Here is a 12,964-nt window from a genome sequence, read left to right as displayed (position 1 = left end):
AGAATTTCATCGGAATGACATCGGGACGGACCCCACAAAGCCGAAATAGACGTTCAAATCTCGAAGGACGTGCCTATCACTAACCTATAGGCCTATTCAGGTCGAGGCGGGTTCTATGTACTTTGTACATTCAGATATGCAAGTCCTAACCGTGGACATATGGAAACTACTCGACCATAAATAGCCCCACAGGAAAATAATCCCGGACCCTGTCAGCATTTAGCCAGGGGGCAGAGTCTTGATCAAGCGCCCCCACTGCAGCATGGACATGGCCCAGTAGAACAGCCCGAAAGGCAACATGCAGCATGCAGCATGCTGCGAGGACAAGAAGCGGGGTTGTGCTGCAGCTTAGATTGATCATCCCTCGTTGCATACCGCGTAGTAAATAATACAACCCAGTGAGGTCGGCAGTGTACTATTATGAGTATCCATTATCAATCTTGGGAGGCATTGACATCCACGGTGCCTGGACATCATAACGAGGGGTTTCAATGCTGGCCCTGGTCAACAACCAGGGATTTAGATTGGATGATGTCAAGTACTCCACTGGCCGTGGATCGTCCCATTCGCCCATGGAACATGCAGACACGATCACAATGCATTTTATATACGGGGCTCGAGCTCAAAGGGAAATGCGCGTATGGACGGATCTATGCAGACGGTAAGTGTACACGGTATATGCTATTTTGGAGCGCACAACTCTCACAGGCTCTGCCGCACTTGCCGCACTGCACGATACCCCGCTGTTGATCGGTGTTGTATACATATGGGGCAAGAGAGGAATGGATAGACAGGAGATGTGGATGTCCAAAGCCAATTCAAAATAGAACGAAGTCTTTCCCAACAACAGTACTCCGTAGCGAAGAAGACTAAAGCCACTTAGCGTTGGTTGATCAAAGGCCCCATTTCTTTCCCCTTCCGCTCCATTCGGAGGCCCGCATCTCTTGAGAGAGACTTCAGTCTCAACGGTTCCACTCTTTGTCGGGATCGATATAAATAATAATTGGTCTCCTCGATAAATTCTTTTCTTTGTCTTCTCTGAAAGCAAAAAGGAGAGAGACCTCCCATTGTCACCCAAAACCCTAACAAGATACAACATAGGACCCTGTTTCCGTTGGTACTGACTAAGCATAGTTCCGCTTTTTCGAGTATCACATGCTTCTGTCGTCACATTCTGTCTCAACAGTTTCCTTTCTCTCAACACCCTTGTAAAGTGGCACACCATGGATCAAGGCCTTTCAACAGGGGCCCATCAGGATACTGATGGGCTACGTGAGAGAAATACACGCGTCGATTCAACAGTCGGTCGCGAGGCTTTAACAGCCGTTGGGGAAGGGGAGATCAAAGATAAAGATGGCAAAGCATCGAAGACCTTTGGGAGAACTCCCGATGGAACAGGTAAGCTCGCTGTGTGTTAATTATGTTTGCAATTGAATACAGGGTTTATCTGCATGCACTTGAGCCTCCCTTCGTGTTTCGTCAAGAGTCCGCTACTAACCGGGTCTGACGTATCATAGTGTTTACGGTCCCTCAGACTCATGACATGGTCTCCCAGTTACTTTTGCCATCCGAACCAAAGAATTTTGGTGATCTTGTGGTGTTGATTCTATTGGCGGGACATATTATGTTTCTCTGGGCACTCCCTGCGGGAGCCAAAATCCCCATCTTTGCAGTCACCTACCTGTTCTGGCGCCTGGCTTACAATGCGGGAATTGGGTGGCTGCTTCACAATCAGTCGCACCACAAGACACTAATTCGATGGGCGGAGAAGACCAAAGTCTTTGTCAACCCAGCCACTGGGGAGAACCCCCACCCTAAATTGTATAATTGGATCAAACGGGAACTGGAGACCAAGATCCCGCAGGATTACTCGTTCGACAATGCTCCAATTGAATACAACACCTGGCTTGTCTTTAGACGTCTTGTGGACTTGATCCTCATGTGTGACTTCACTTCTTACTGCCTTTTCGCGATAGCTTGTGGTCACCAACCCGTTGACGAGAGTATTCTCATGACTGTTCTTCGGTGGTCCGCAGGTATCGTGTTAGTGCTGTTTAACCTCTGGGTCAAATTAGATGCCCATCGAGTGGTCAAGGATTATGCCTGGTATTGGGGTGATTTCTTCTACCTCATTGACCAAGAATTGACTTTCGATGGCGTGTTCGAAATGGCGCCTCATCCCATGTACTCGGTTGGTTATGCGGGCTACTACGGAATCTCTCTGATGGCAGCCAGCTATAAAGTGCTGTTCATCTCGATCATTGCCCATGCAGCACAATTCGCTTTCCTCGTTCTTGTGGAGAACCCGCACATCGACAAGACTTATAACCCGCCACCACCCAGAAAGCGCTCTTCTACCTGTGCGGATTCTTCTTCCACCTTGCCCACCGATCTAGACACCCCGACAGCGCCAACTCCGTCTGAAGACCAAACTCCCAACGCGACATATTCGTATTCGGTTAAGCCGCCGCAGCCCGTCCACAACCTTTTGGGGCTGCACAACCTGGATTTGTATAGAACCACCGATTCATCGATCATGCTGGTTCAGCTTCTTGTATTCTCTATTACAGCTTTGACACCCTCTACACCATGGTATCAGTTGCTGTTCGTGGTTCTTGCTGCCATTTCCAGGATCTGGTATTCTGTAGGTATTGGGTATATCCTTCGGAATCAGTCCAACACCAAGTCTTGGACCAGGCACTTCGTCAAGTATGGTGACACGCCGCAGGAAGCGTGGAACCAATGGAAGGGCACTTATCATCTCAGCATGATCTTGTGTTACTCTAGCTTCATTGCTGCCGTGTGGAAGATGTACACATTCCCGGCCGATTGGGGCTATGGCCTGGTTCTGTTCCGACACGTGCTCGGAGCTGGCCTGATCAGTCTGCAAATCTGGACTTCGGTCAGCATCTACGAGTCTCTCGGTGAATTCGGCTGGTTCTACGGAGACTTCTTTTTCGATGACTCTCCAAAGCTCACCTACAACGGCATTTACCGCTTCCTCAACAACCCAGAGCGCGTTCTAGGTCTCGCAGGCGTGTGGGGCGCTGTTCTCATCACCAGTAGCGGAGCTGTCACTTTCCTCGCCTTGCTGAGCCACATCCTGAGTCTGGCTTTCATCCAGTTCGTCGAGCGTCCTCACATGCAGAAGCTGTACGGTCGTAGCCTTCGCCAGGATGCGGGTCTTGTGAAGAGTCTGAAGCGGTCCCTGCCACCCTCACTCAAGCAGTTGCACGGAAGTGTTGACAAGATGTTCGATGACTCCTTCGAGTTCATCGAGGAGATGCTTGATAATGCCCGACCGAAGCTCGCTGCGGGAGTCAACACCTTTGTCAAAGATACCACTGCGCTTTTCCAGAAGTACCCTGCTCGCGTCACCATCGCCCGAATTGATGCAGACCTGGCTGGATTCGACGTCCGCGATTATGCTCTGTCGGTTGAAGGTACCAGTGCTCTGTCCTTCGAGGAGAGCGAAAAGAATAAGGGTCGTGAAGGTGCAAACGCACGAATGCCCCTGGACCGCCGTGGCGATCTCAAGGACCTGACATTTGAATACGGCTCCCCGATCAGGGTCAAATGGACTGCCCCGCTCCACCACAGCAAGAAGGATTGGATTGGCCTTTACCGTGTGACAGACAATACCTCGCGAGAGGTTACTCGTGTATCATCGCAAGGCCGCTGGGTCGCAACCAACGAAGGCGCATATGACAACTTGACATGCGAAAAGGGTATCCTCACTAGTGATGTTGTTATCCCATCGTCCGAGCGTCAGGGCCAGGATCCCTGCGAGTTCGCGTCTGGTGAGATCGTTTTTGCTGGCGACAAGCTCTTCTGGACCCAGGGTGTCTTTGAACTCCGCTACCACCACAACGGTATGCACAATGTCATGGCTATCTCGAGACCATTTGAGATTCGTATCCGCCGGTCCGATGAGGATGAAACTATTTCTGACGGCGATTCTTTCGTGGAATCGGCTGTTGAGAATGCCTTGTTGCCCGTTGTTCGTAACTGTTTCGATCGTGATCCTGAAATCGCTCCGGAGACTGTTGATGAGCAGTTCGGTACCCTTGTTGAACGGGATGGCAAGTTTGCCAAGCGTGTTGTCTTTGCTGTCCATCAGATGTGAGCTCCCTCCCTTTCTTGATGCTCCTTCCAATGATGTATCATATTCTGACCCCCCTCGTCACGCAGGTTTGGTATCGAGTTGGCAGCTGAGGTTGTCAAGGCCGATGGCAACGTGCGGAACCTGGCTTGGAGAATATGCAATGCCAAGAAAGTTCTCGTAAGTATCAAACAGCCGGCTGAAATTAGGCCGTTGGACCAAAGCTAACTAGTCGATTATGCAGGCTCCCTACAGCATGTCAAGATCCAATGGCACGACGACACCACTCGAGGAGAGCAAGGAATGAACCCTCGAGGCAGATTCCTGATACGTGCAACCCAGCCATACATTTATGATGGCAGGAGACAACTTCGAGTTGAACGACATGCGTCTATCTCAAGTGCATTTGGCGCTCGGGATTGATGCTTTACAACAAGAAAAAGCCAAATCACAAAAAAAAAGAGATGTCATAAATTAAGATAAGATCATGTTCTGAAGCAATGAGGAGTTGTCCTGTTTTGGTTTACTTGCCTTGATGCAATGGATCATGCGAGGTTCGAGGAAGGTAATGATTCCCATGATGATTTTGTTTAGACTTCAGGGGTTGAGTGGGTGGCAGTGGTGATTTTCATCTTTTGGGGACTTTTTGACTGAGCCGATTACTTTTCTTCCCTATTTCATCGTATATAGCTTTAGGAGAAATCTATTGCTTTGCTTATCATCGTTGAATTCGCCTTTTTTAGGACTCTTGCGAGAACCAAACGTAAAACTGCTCGCAATGTCGTGAAATATACAAAGGCAAAAGTGGCTATCTTCATCGGGGCTTGTATGATACCTCCAGAAGATAGCTTCCAACCTCAACCATCTGCTCCTACCTTTCGTCTATCAGTTTAAGGGAATCATACCCGAGCATTGACATAGATGCAGCTTCACCACTCCACCAGGAACAGCTACCCTCATGCTCATGGGATACACAATCAAATTCGGTTACTGGGCTACGTACTACAAACAAGTTATTTCATAAGGCAAGTGTGTTAATACGCATGTGTATTGTACTATATATTATGGTATTCCGAAGTGCAGACCTAGGGGAAGCTTTGAATGCTGTCAGCGAAAGTCCAAAGACTCGAAAGAGCAAAACAAGCACGAGTAGCTTCACAGTTGCAAGCAACAGTAGAAGCATATACAGTATTCAGTCAAGCCGGTTAACTCATCCCATCCCCTGTTGGCCCCTCGCACCGAACTGTCACCCAAGACGGATAAGCAGCCCAGCATTAGGAAACCAACACAAGTCAAGTATAGCAGTACCATGCCGCGGACAAGACAACAATGCAAGGAACGTAATCAGACGACGACAAGCCCAAAGTCTCCAGGCTCCACAACCTTCCTCCCTTTCACACCAGAAGGCATGAAAGGTCCAGTATGAGGGAGATGGAAAACAGTGGATCGAAGCCTGTATTCCTCACAATGCTGTACGGCTTGGGTGCAACCTGAGGGGCGGTCCTCAAAGAGGTCGTTGAATGGATAGACTGGTTGTCATCATAATAACTGGGGGAGACGTGCAGTGGAATAGAGACAATGATGTACCTTTTGGGTATATGATGAGGTCGAACACCAATTATATGGATTACAGCTAGATCTTTTGACTTGTCAGCACGCTTGTCATTGACAGGATGGTTGAAAGACAATGATAATGACTCAAGAAGGATCAGGAGTTTTTGGTAAGGTATTTTGTTATCTTCAAAAATTTTGCAGAAGCAGAACTGAAAATGTTTTCTCATCATAATGAGTGCAGGTGGGAAAAGGGAAAAGGTATTGTTGTCTTACCTTATTAGTTGAAATTTTCATAGAGCTTCCTCATGGACTCGAAAACAAGTGAGGAGGGGTTTTAGTCCTGTCTTCAATCAATTGTTAGTCCCTGATGCATAGCAGTGGAATATTGATAAGCAATAGTGAAGTTGTTGTCATTATCAGATGGTGATGCATGTTTTGTTCATGGCCCATTTTTTGTCGCCAAACAGGAGTTGGAACTCTCTCGATCATGTAGACGGGGTTGGAGGGGATTGAAGGGTACTCACATATAGCATGTTAGTGGCAGAGAGAGTAGAATACATCAATTATCATCAAGAGTCAACTCCATCGACATTAGAAGGAGTTTTCTCTGATCGAGAATGTGTGTGAAGAAGAGGAAGGAAAAGGGAAGAGCAAAAAATCGAAGAAAAGTCGCCAAAAAGCCAAACGGCGCTAGGCGGTGGGGCCTACAAACAGTGCAAACTCCCAAGATTTCCGTTTCTGGGACTTCGACCATTGCGATCTCTCGACAGCTTCAGTATTGCGCCAAATCACCTAAAATGGCGGATAGAAGACGTATCAATGGGCCACCTGGTGGCACAAGACCTCCAGTCTTTGCATCCCTCCAAGAATCCTCAACAGACATCGCAAACCGCGCCCAGCGCCAGCGCCAACCCACCGAACTACGGAAAATCTGTATGAATCGCCGACAAGCTTTCTTGTTGATCGCAGCTAACCCTCAGTGCTCTAGTTCTCAAAGCAGGATTGATTCCAACTGCCTCAGGCTCTTCATACCTTGAATTTGAACCATCCGCTTCCCTCGCCGCCGCCCGCTCCAACCCCAAATCTCTGATCCCGCCCTCCTCAGCACTCAAATTGGCTTGCACTGTCCACGGACCAAAGCCGCTCCCCCGCTCTGCTGCATTCTCACCCAACCTTGTTCTCACCACTCATGTCAAGTACGCACCATTCGCCGCCCGCAAGCGGAAAGGACATATCCGTGATGCCAGCGAGCGTGACCTTGGCGTACATCTAGAGACCGCCCTCCGTGGCGCCATCATTGCCGAGCGCTGGCCCAAGAGTGGTCTGGATATTACTCTTACAATCATTGAAGCAGAGGATGACCGTTGGTGGGGTGATGCTCCCGACTCGCATGATGCATCATGGGGAATGATGAACGTTCTTGCCGGCTGTATCACAGCGGCTTCTGCCGCCATTGCGGATGCTCACATTGACTGTCTTGATCTTGTGTCCGGTGGTGTTGCTGCTCTGGTCTCGGATGACTCAAGTCAGTCGGCATCGTCTGCTCCCCGACTCATGCTTGACATTGACCCGGCGGAACATCGATCGATTCTGTCGGCTTGTGTGGTGGCATACATGCCTGCGCGCGATGAGATTACTGAGCTCTGGCTTAAGGGTGATAGCTCAAGGGCAGCTCTTGACAGAAACGATGGGCGTACGGGTCATGAAGCTTTGATTGACGGGGCTGTTGATGCAGCTCGTGGCGCTAATACTGTCTTGGCCGAGGCTGTGAGGGAATCTATCGCTAGGTCTTTTGCCTAAGTCTAAGATAGTCACACCACATAACGAATGAATGAAGTTTACAGGCTCTGTCATTGATGTAGCAATAAGCTAAGTTTTTTTTTTTGGGTGTTTCTGTTTAACAATCGATTTGAAGTTGTGTCACAGGACTAGATGATGCCCTAAAAAGCAAGAAGATGTAGCATTTCGCCACAGGTGCAATATCAACATAATTCGGATACACTCCATGTTGTCTGCCGTGATCCACTTCGTATAACTTACCTCTGTTTCCTACATTTGTGCCTTCTGGTGGATCGTCTATTGTCGCAATAGGCCTCCATATTCTTGACGGGGCTCTTGCCGGAGATCCCCCTGGACCACCGGGCTATGCAGAAGGTGGAGAGTGACTTTGACCAGACCCATTTACTACCTATAATGCCAAGCCTATAGAGTGAATCAATTGATGACTTTTTCATCCAATATCTCCAGCCATGTAACGAGTATTGCACCAGTATATGTTGTATGTACCTCTTAAGTGTATTTCGACTACACGTATACAAAAGGGGGGCACTACACAAGCTGAATAACTCAGACTACCAGACAAGATTTATATATACGATTCCTTTTCATATGACGAGGCAACCTACCTACTCCATCCGTATTACGTAGTATAACTATAGATAGAGCGGCTTTGACATCCATCCAGTCACGCGACACATATGCCACTACTAGTAGTATCATTCTTAAAGTACTCCGTAGGTTCGGTGGGGTTGCAGACAGATGGCCTAAGCTTTCAGCAAGTTCCTACGGAGTACTCGCTTTTATATTGGTATTCCATCGGCGTTATGTCTTTCTGCAGCTAGAGGTGGAATTCATTGCAGTTACTTGTACAGGGTATAACACATACAGTAGGGTCGGGGCAGCTACTCCGTACTCCGTATATTTGCACATGTATACATATTAATAGATGTAAGATTAAATTTAGAGAATGCATTTTCATGTTAAAAATCCTATAAAGAAACCGCCAAGGAAAAAGGGATGGAATTCAACGTTAGACGGTTAATGGCTTCCCCTTAATCAAGTTACGACGATCTAGTGCAAGAGACCCATCGGAATCGATCGATCGTGGGACATCAGATCTAAGGAGTTCGTGATGAACAACATACGATGGGTAATTTATTGCACAAAGTACGGACTACAATAGAACTTGAACAGGTCGAATGTCGAACTCCACTTGGAGCGTTTTTGTTTCTTTTTCGCAAGAACGTGAAAGATCGGCTCAATCTGCCCCTGAGAGTCAACAGAGTACATACGGAGTACTACTACGTACAACATACTCGGTCGTACTCCGTACTCTGGGCTCCGTAGGACGTCCAACACGAACACACGGAAACGAATCCGAGATCCGCCTCTAATTTTTGACTTTTGCTTTCTCTTTGAATCCTTCCAAATCAGCCTTTCGGACTGCTCCATCCGATTTTAGTATTCCAAAATAACCACAGCCCGGTCCAAAAATGGTGTTCGGTTCGTGTGCCCCCGCTACATAGACGGCTCACGGTCTGGCGATCACCTCGTTGCACCAATGACCGGCTTGCGCGGAAATTGGAAGCTCCATCGCATGCCACAATTCAACAATTCAAGCCCCCAATCCACTATCGCTCTCTCCCGCTCGACATAATTAGGTATTCGAACCTCCCAATGAATCGCTGATTGGCGCACGATCCCTGATGGATGTCATTGGGAAATCATCGGAGAAGATTCTCGCCCATCACCCAGCGAGATGGATCCTGTCAAAAAAAAAAAAAAAAACCTTCACGTGTGGATCATTGCCTCGGATGGGGCAGCTCGGCTCTCAGCCTATTATGCAGCCTAGACGTTTTCTGAGAAGGAAATGTCCACTCGCTGCAGAATCCCATTCTGATGCAGCCCTTGAGAAAGACATGAGTGGACGACAAAAAAGTCTCTCGAGACTCGAAAGGATATGTCGTAGAAAGGCTTCGAGTTGCAATTGCCAGGAAATTACCGAGACAAATCCCCAAACAAAGAAAAATGGCATATATCCTTAAAATTTTAGCGTTGGAACCGTCACGCCTCATCTTAGGGATGGAGAAGACCGGGTCCCCCCTGATCCAGACACAAGACCGGTAGATCTGCATTCTGCTTTGACAGGATAACTACTCCGTACTGGAGCCCTTTTCTACTTTTTCTTCGGGACTTTGTGTCTTTGACTTGGCTTTCTTATTTTTCCCTTTCCACTATGATATGATACCTGGACCGTGTGACGGTCTTCAATTCCTCGAGCTTGGATGCCATGACATCAACTTGTTCAATCCTTGATGACCGCTGGTCTCGTCGCTCCTTTGATCATTAGCTTGACACTATTCTATTTTATCTTTATTTTATCTTTTTCCCGTCTACACTACCGTTGCCCTTCGTTTTCCAATTGCGCGCCGCTTTTGCGCTTGATATCTACTTCAATTCTACTATCTACTTCGAATCTTCAACATGGTTGGACTGAAGAAGCTATTCCTGACGGACAAGACTCCTCGCCCGGCAACTAGCCTTGGACTCGAGGGCTATGACATAGATCAACCCTATTTTCACACGGCGGTTGACTCGCCTGCACGAAGTCACTTTGAGGGCGGTTTCTCATCCAGAGATTCGCGGTCACTAGATGTGGCTCATCATTTTGATCAGATCGAGAAGCAATTCGAAGATCTACATGATCAACTGGAACGGCCGACATCTTCTCAATCCCAACTACGGCCTCTCAGCTCTACTTTCGCGCCACCCAAACCCCAAAATGGCCGACATATCGACTTGATGGCTGCTCTATTCTCTACGGAGCACAATCAAGCAACTACCCCGGAATCACTTTCTCCTCCTGCCAGCGCATACAACGAAGATGTTGCGGAACGAAACATGACCCGGTTTCTACGGATTCAATATAGGAATGGACTCGCCAGGTCGGGTATACTTTCGGCCCTATACCAAGAGGATGTGGCTGACAGGAACATTGCGAAATATAACCGCCCCGATCGCTCTTTGTCTCACATAAGTTCTCGGTCATCGCCAGCTGCGCCTGGTAGAGTACGAATTCCAGAAAGCCAACGGCGCAAAGCCAGGAAGCGGGATCCAGGGAAGCCTAGCTGGGCATCAGCAGAAAATCTACGGACAAAGCTCTCCCCAGGCGATGGCTCGGGCACTTCATCTCCCCGATCACAGTCCCACCTTGGCAATTACCTTAGACCCCGGAGATCTGCACCGAGCCTCTCTGCGGACGAAGGCTTTGTCCCTCAAGAAGATGCACCCCCAACTCCTGTCCAGCGCTTGGGTGTTCCTCCTGCCTATAAGCAAGGCAAAAGGTGGAGCAACACTCCTCTGCCTGACAGCCCTACAATTCCTACCCCAATGGGTGATAGTGCTGGCGCCGCCGAGGCTCCTTCGGTGCCACGACCACCCGCTACCATAGCTCACACGACACAAAGATCGCTCCCTCCGCCACAGTTATCAGAGCTAAGCTCTAAAAAGAATGCGCGAGGACTCTCCATCAACACGCAGTTAGCTGCCCAAGGACGCCCAAAGATTGCGCACCGTGCCATCCAGCCGCCAACACCCTCGATCTGCGAATTGAAGCAGGCTCCTAGCATCGCAGAAGTCATGAACAGTCCTCTGCCAGTTCCCAGTCCAATCAGTCCCCCAAGATCATCTTCACGCTTCAAAGCCTCGGACATGATGGACCTTTTCAGCAAGGCTTATGCGTCCGCCCGAGGCTCCCACCCAACTTACGAGACGCTGCAGGACGCTATAGTCCGCGAGGTCAATTCCCACGAGGCATTCCGCCGAGTCCCTGTGCCTGCCCCAGGGCCTCCATTCACACCCTCGTCAGACCAAACTGAGTTCAGCAACGACTCCAGACCATCAACCGGACTTCACCGAAGCCTCTCAGCGAAGAACCGCCTCATGAGCAAGAACTCTTACAAGCACAAGAGAAACCCCGAAACCCGCCGTAGCATCTCAACCAGCGTCGGCTACGACCGCCTCCTACGAAAAGTCTCCTCCCCAACTCGCCGTCGACACACCGACGCCCCAGCCCCAACCCCAGGTTTCCTGGCCGAATTCCAACCCCACAAAGACCCCATCATCACCCGCCCCGGATCCGGAGAGCCAATTACGTACCTGGACGTACTGCGCGCAAGCAGTGAACAGCGGCCTATCTCAACCGGCTGTGCAGGGCCTTCTGTATCCCGCAAACGAGGACAATCGGAATCCATTGGCAACCTCGCCGCCATGCCTTGCTCGGCCCCCGACGTGCCTTTTGCCCCCGCGACAGTCTACTGTATGCAAGCTCACTCAGCTCCTTCGAGTAATACCTCGCATGAAGACAGTGACGATGATATCATTCACCTGCCCAACCCGACTCCCCCGCCGCGCGTGCAGATCGAAGGCGTCGACGAGAACAACGTCCGCTATGTGATCGATGCTGCTTCGCCGGATGAGGCGCAGAAACTCATGTACTGGCCTCAGCAGATTCGCCGCGGTGGTTCCTCCAACCATTACGGGAATAGTTTGTCGCCGTTGTCTCGTGCTCGCATGCAGCTTCGTTCGCGCTCGGTTGAGGCTTATTAGGATGGAATCAACGTTCTTTTTGGATGATTCACCAATCCAGCCGGGGATGTTTCTCTTTTGCCGCATGATAACGATGCTCTCATGACTTTCTCGCTCTCTCGCTTTCTCGCTTTCTCCGAAAAAGCCTTTCCGGCCTTTCCACTCATTTTCTCTTGGCCCTGTCGGATCAACCTACATAGCGCTCAATCCTTCTCTCTGTCCAACTCATACACATCGTATCCATATATCCCGTCTATACTAACCCTAGTCTATCTCTCACCATATCTCTTTTTCACTTGTCTTGTCTCAGACCCTGCCAACCTCAAAACTATTTCCTTGTCTTGTCCTAATACCGTGGTTGCATGATTTGGCCGGAGTTCCTGTCGTGTCAATGTCCTTGTCATTATTATTACCAGTATATTAAATCTCCATAGCGTTTGCTGCATCTATCAATATCATATTATTCCCAAGAGATAATTGTCTCTTCCATCATGAAATGAGTCTTTGCCAAGTCCAGTTTATCCCCTATCATGTAAGTACTGTGGTCAATTCATTTTATCATGTTTCTACTGTTTTCCTTTTTGGTACGGCGTATCAACTTTCTGTTTCGCGTTGGGTGTGAAGGCTCAGCGTTTTGCTTTCAGGGTCTCGGGATTTGGAATCCTCCTGGGCTGATATCTTGTGCTATTTATGTATGTGCTATTTACTATTAGTGCGGTACTAGTTTACGGGATTGCGGATATCAAAAAAGCCACACAGAGGAATAAAGGAAACCATAGAAAAGCAATAATGACATGTCTCATTTTCATAATATCATTGCCACTACCTGCCATTCCCCCCCTAAACTCCACATTGACAAGTCATCATATTGAAGGGACGCCTCGGAACCCACAGAAGAAAATGCCATATAGTCTGATACTCCGACTTTTGTTTCACTATGCA

The 12,964-nt window shown here is 48.9% G+C and overlaps 3 protein-coding genes across 3 annotated transcripts; all 3 read left to right on the top strand.

The window, feature by feature from the left end:
* Positions 1 to 1,223: 1,223 nt before the first annotated feature.
* Positions 1,224 to 4,409, top strand: N7525_006724 (phosphatidylethanolamine N-methyltransferase; the record flags this gene model as incomplete). Its single annotated transcript, XM_002567227.1, has 4 exons — positions 1,224 to 1,398; positions 1,518 to 4,122; positions 4,192 to 4,282; positions 4,347 to 4,409. The coding sequence occupies 4 exons, from the start codon at positions 1,224 to 1,226 to the stop codon at positions 4,407 to 4,409; spliced, it is 2,934 nt and encodes a 977-aa protein (XP_002567273.1).
* Positions 4,410 to 6,453: 2,044 nt separating this feature from the next.
* N7525_006723 (3' exoribonuclease family protein) lies at positions 6,454 to 7,456 on the top strand (the record flags this gene model as incomplete). The annotated part of the gene is made up of 2 exons (XM_002567226.1): positions 6,454 to 6,589; positions 6,645 to 7,456. 2 exons carry the CDS (start codon positions 6,454 to 6,456, stop codon positions 7,454 to 7,456), a joined length of 948 nt encoding a protein of 315 aa, XP_002567272.1.
* Positions 7,457 to 9,919: 2,463 nt separating this feature from the next.
* N7525_006722 (uncharacterized protein) lies at positions 9,920 to 12,043 on the top strand (the record flags this gene model as incomplete). The annotated part of the gene is made up of 1 exon (XM_002567225.1): positions 9,920 to 12,043. The coding sequence occupies one exon, from the start codon at positions 9,920 to 9,922 to the stop codon at positions 12,041 to 12,043; it is 2,124 nt and encodes a 707-aa protein (XP_002567271.1).
* Between the last annotated feature and the right edge of the window lie 921 nt (positions 12,044 to 12,964).

Source organism: Penicillium rubens, assembly GCF_028828025.1.
Source record: "Penicillium rubens strain IBT 27055 chromosome Unknown utg000003l_segment0_segment0, whole genome shotgun sequence".
Taxonomy (NCBI): Eukaryota; Fungi; Ascomycota; class Eurotiomycetes; order Eurotiales; family Aspergillaceae; genus Penicillium; species Penicillium rubens.
This window is presented reverse-complemented; position numbering and strand designations above follow the sequence as displayed.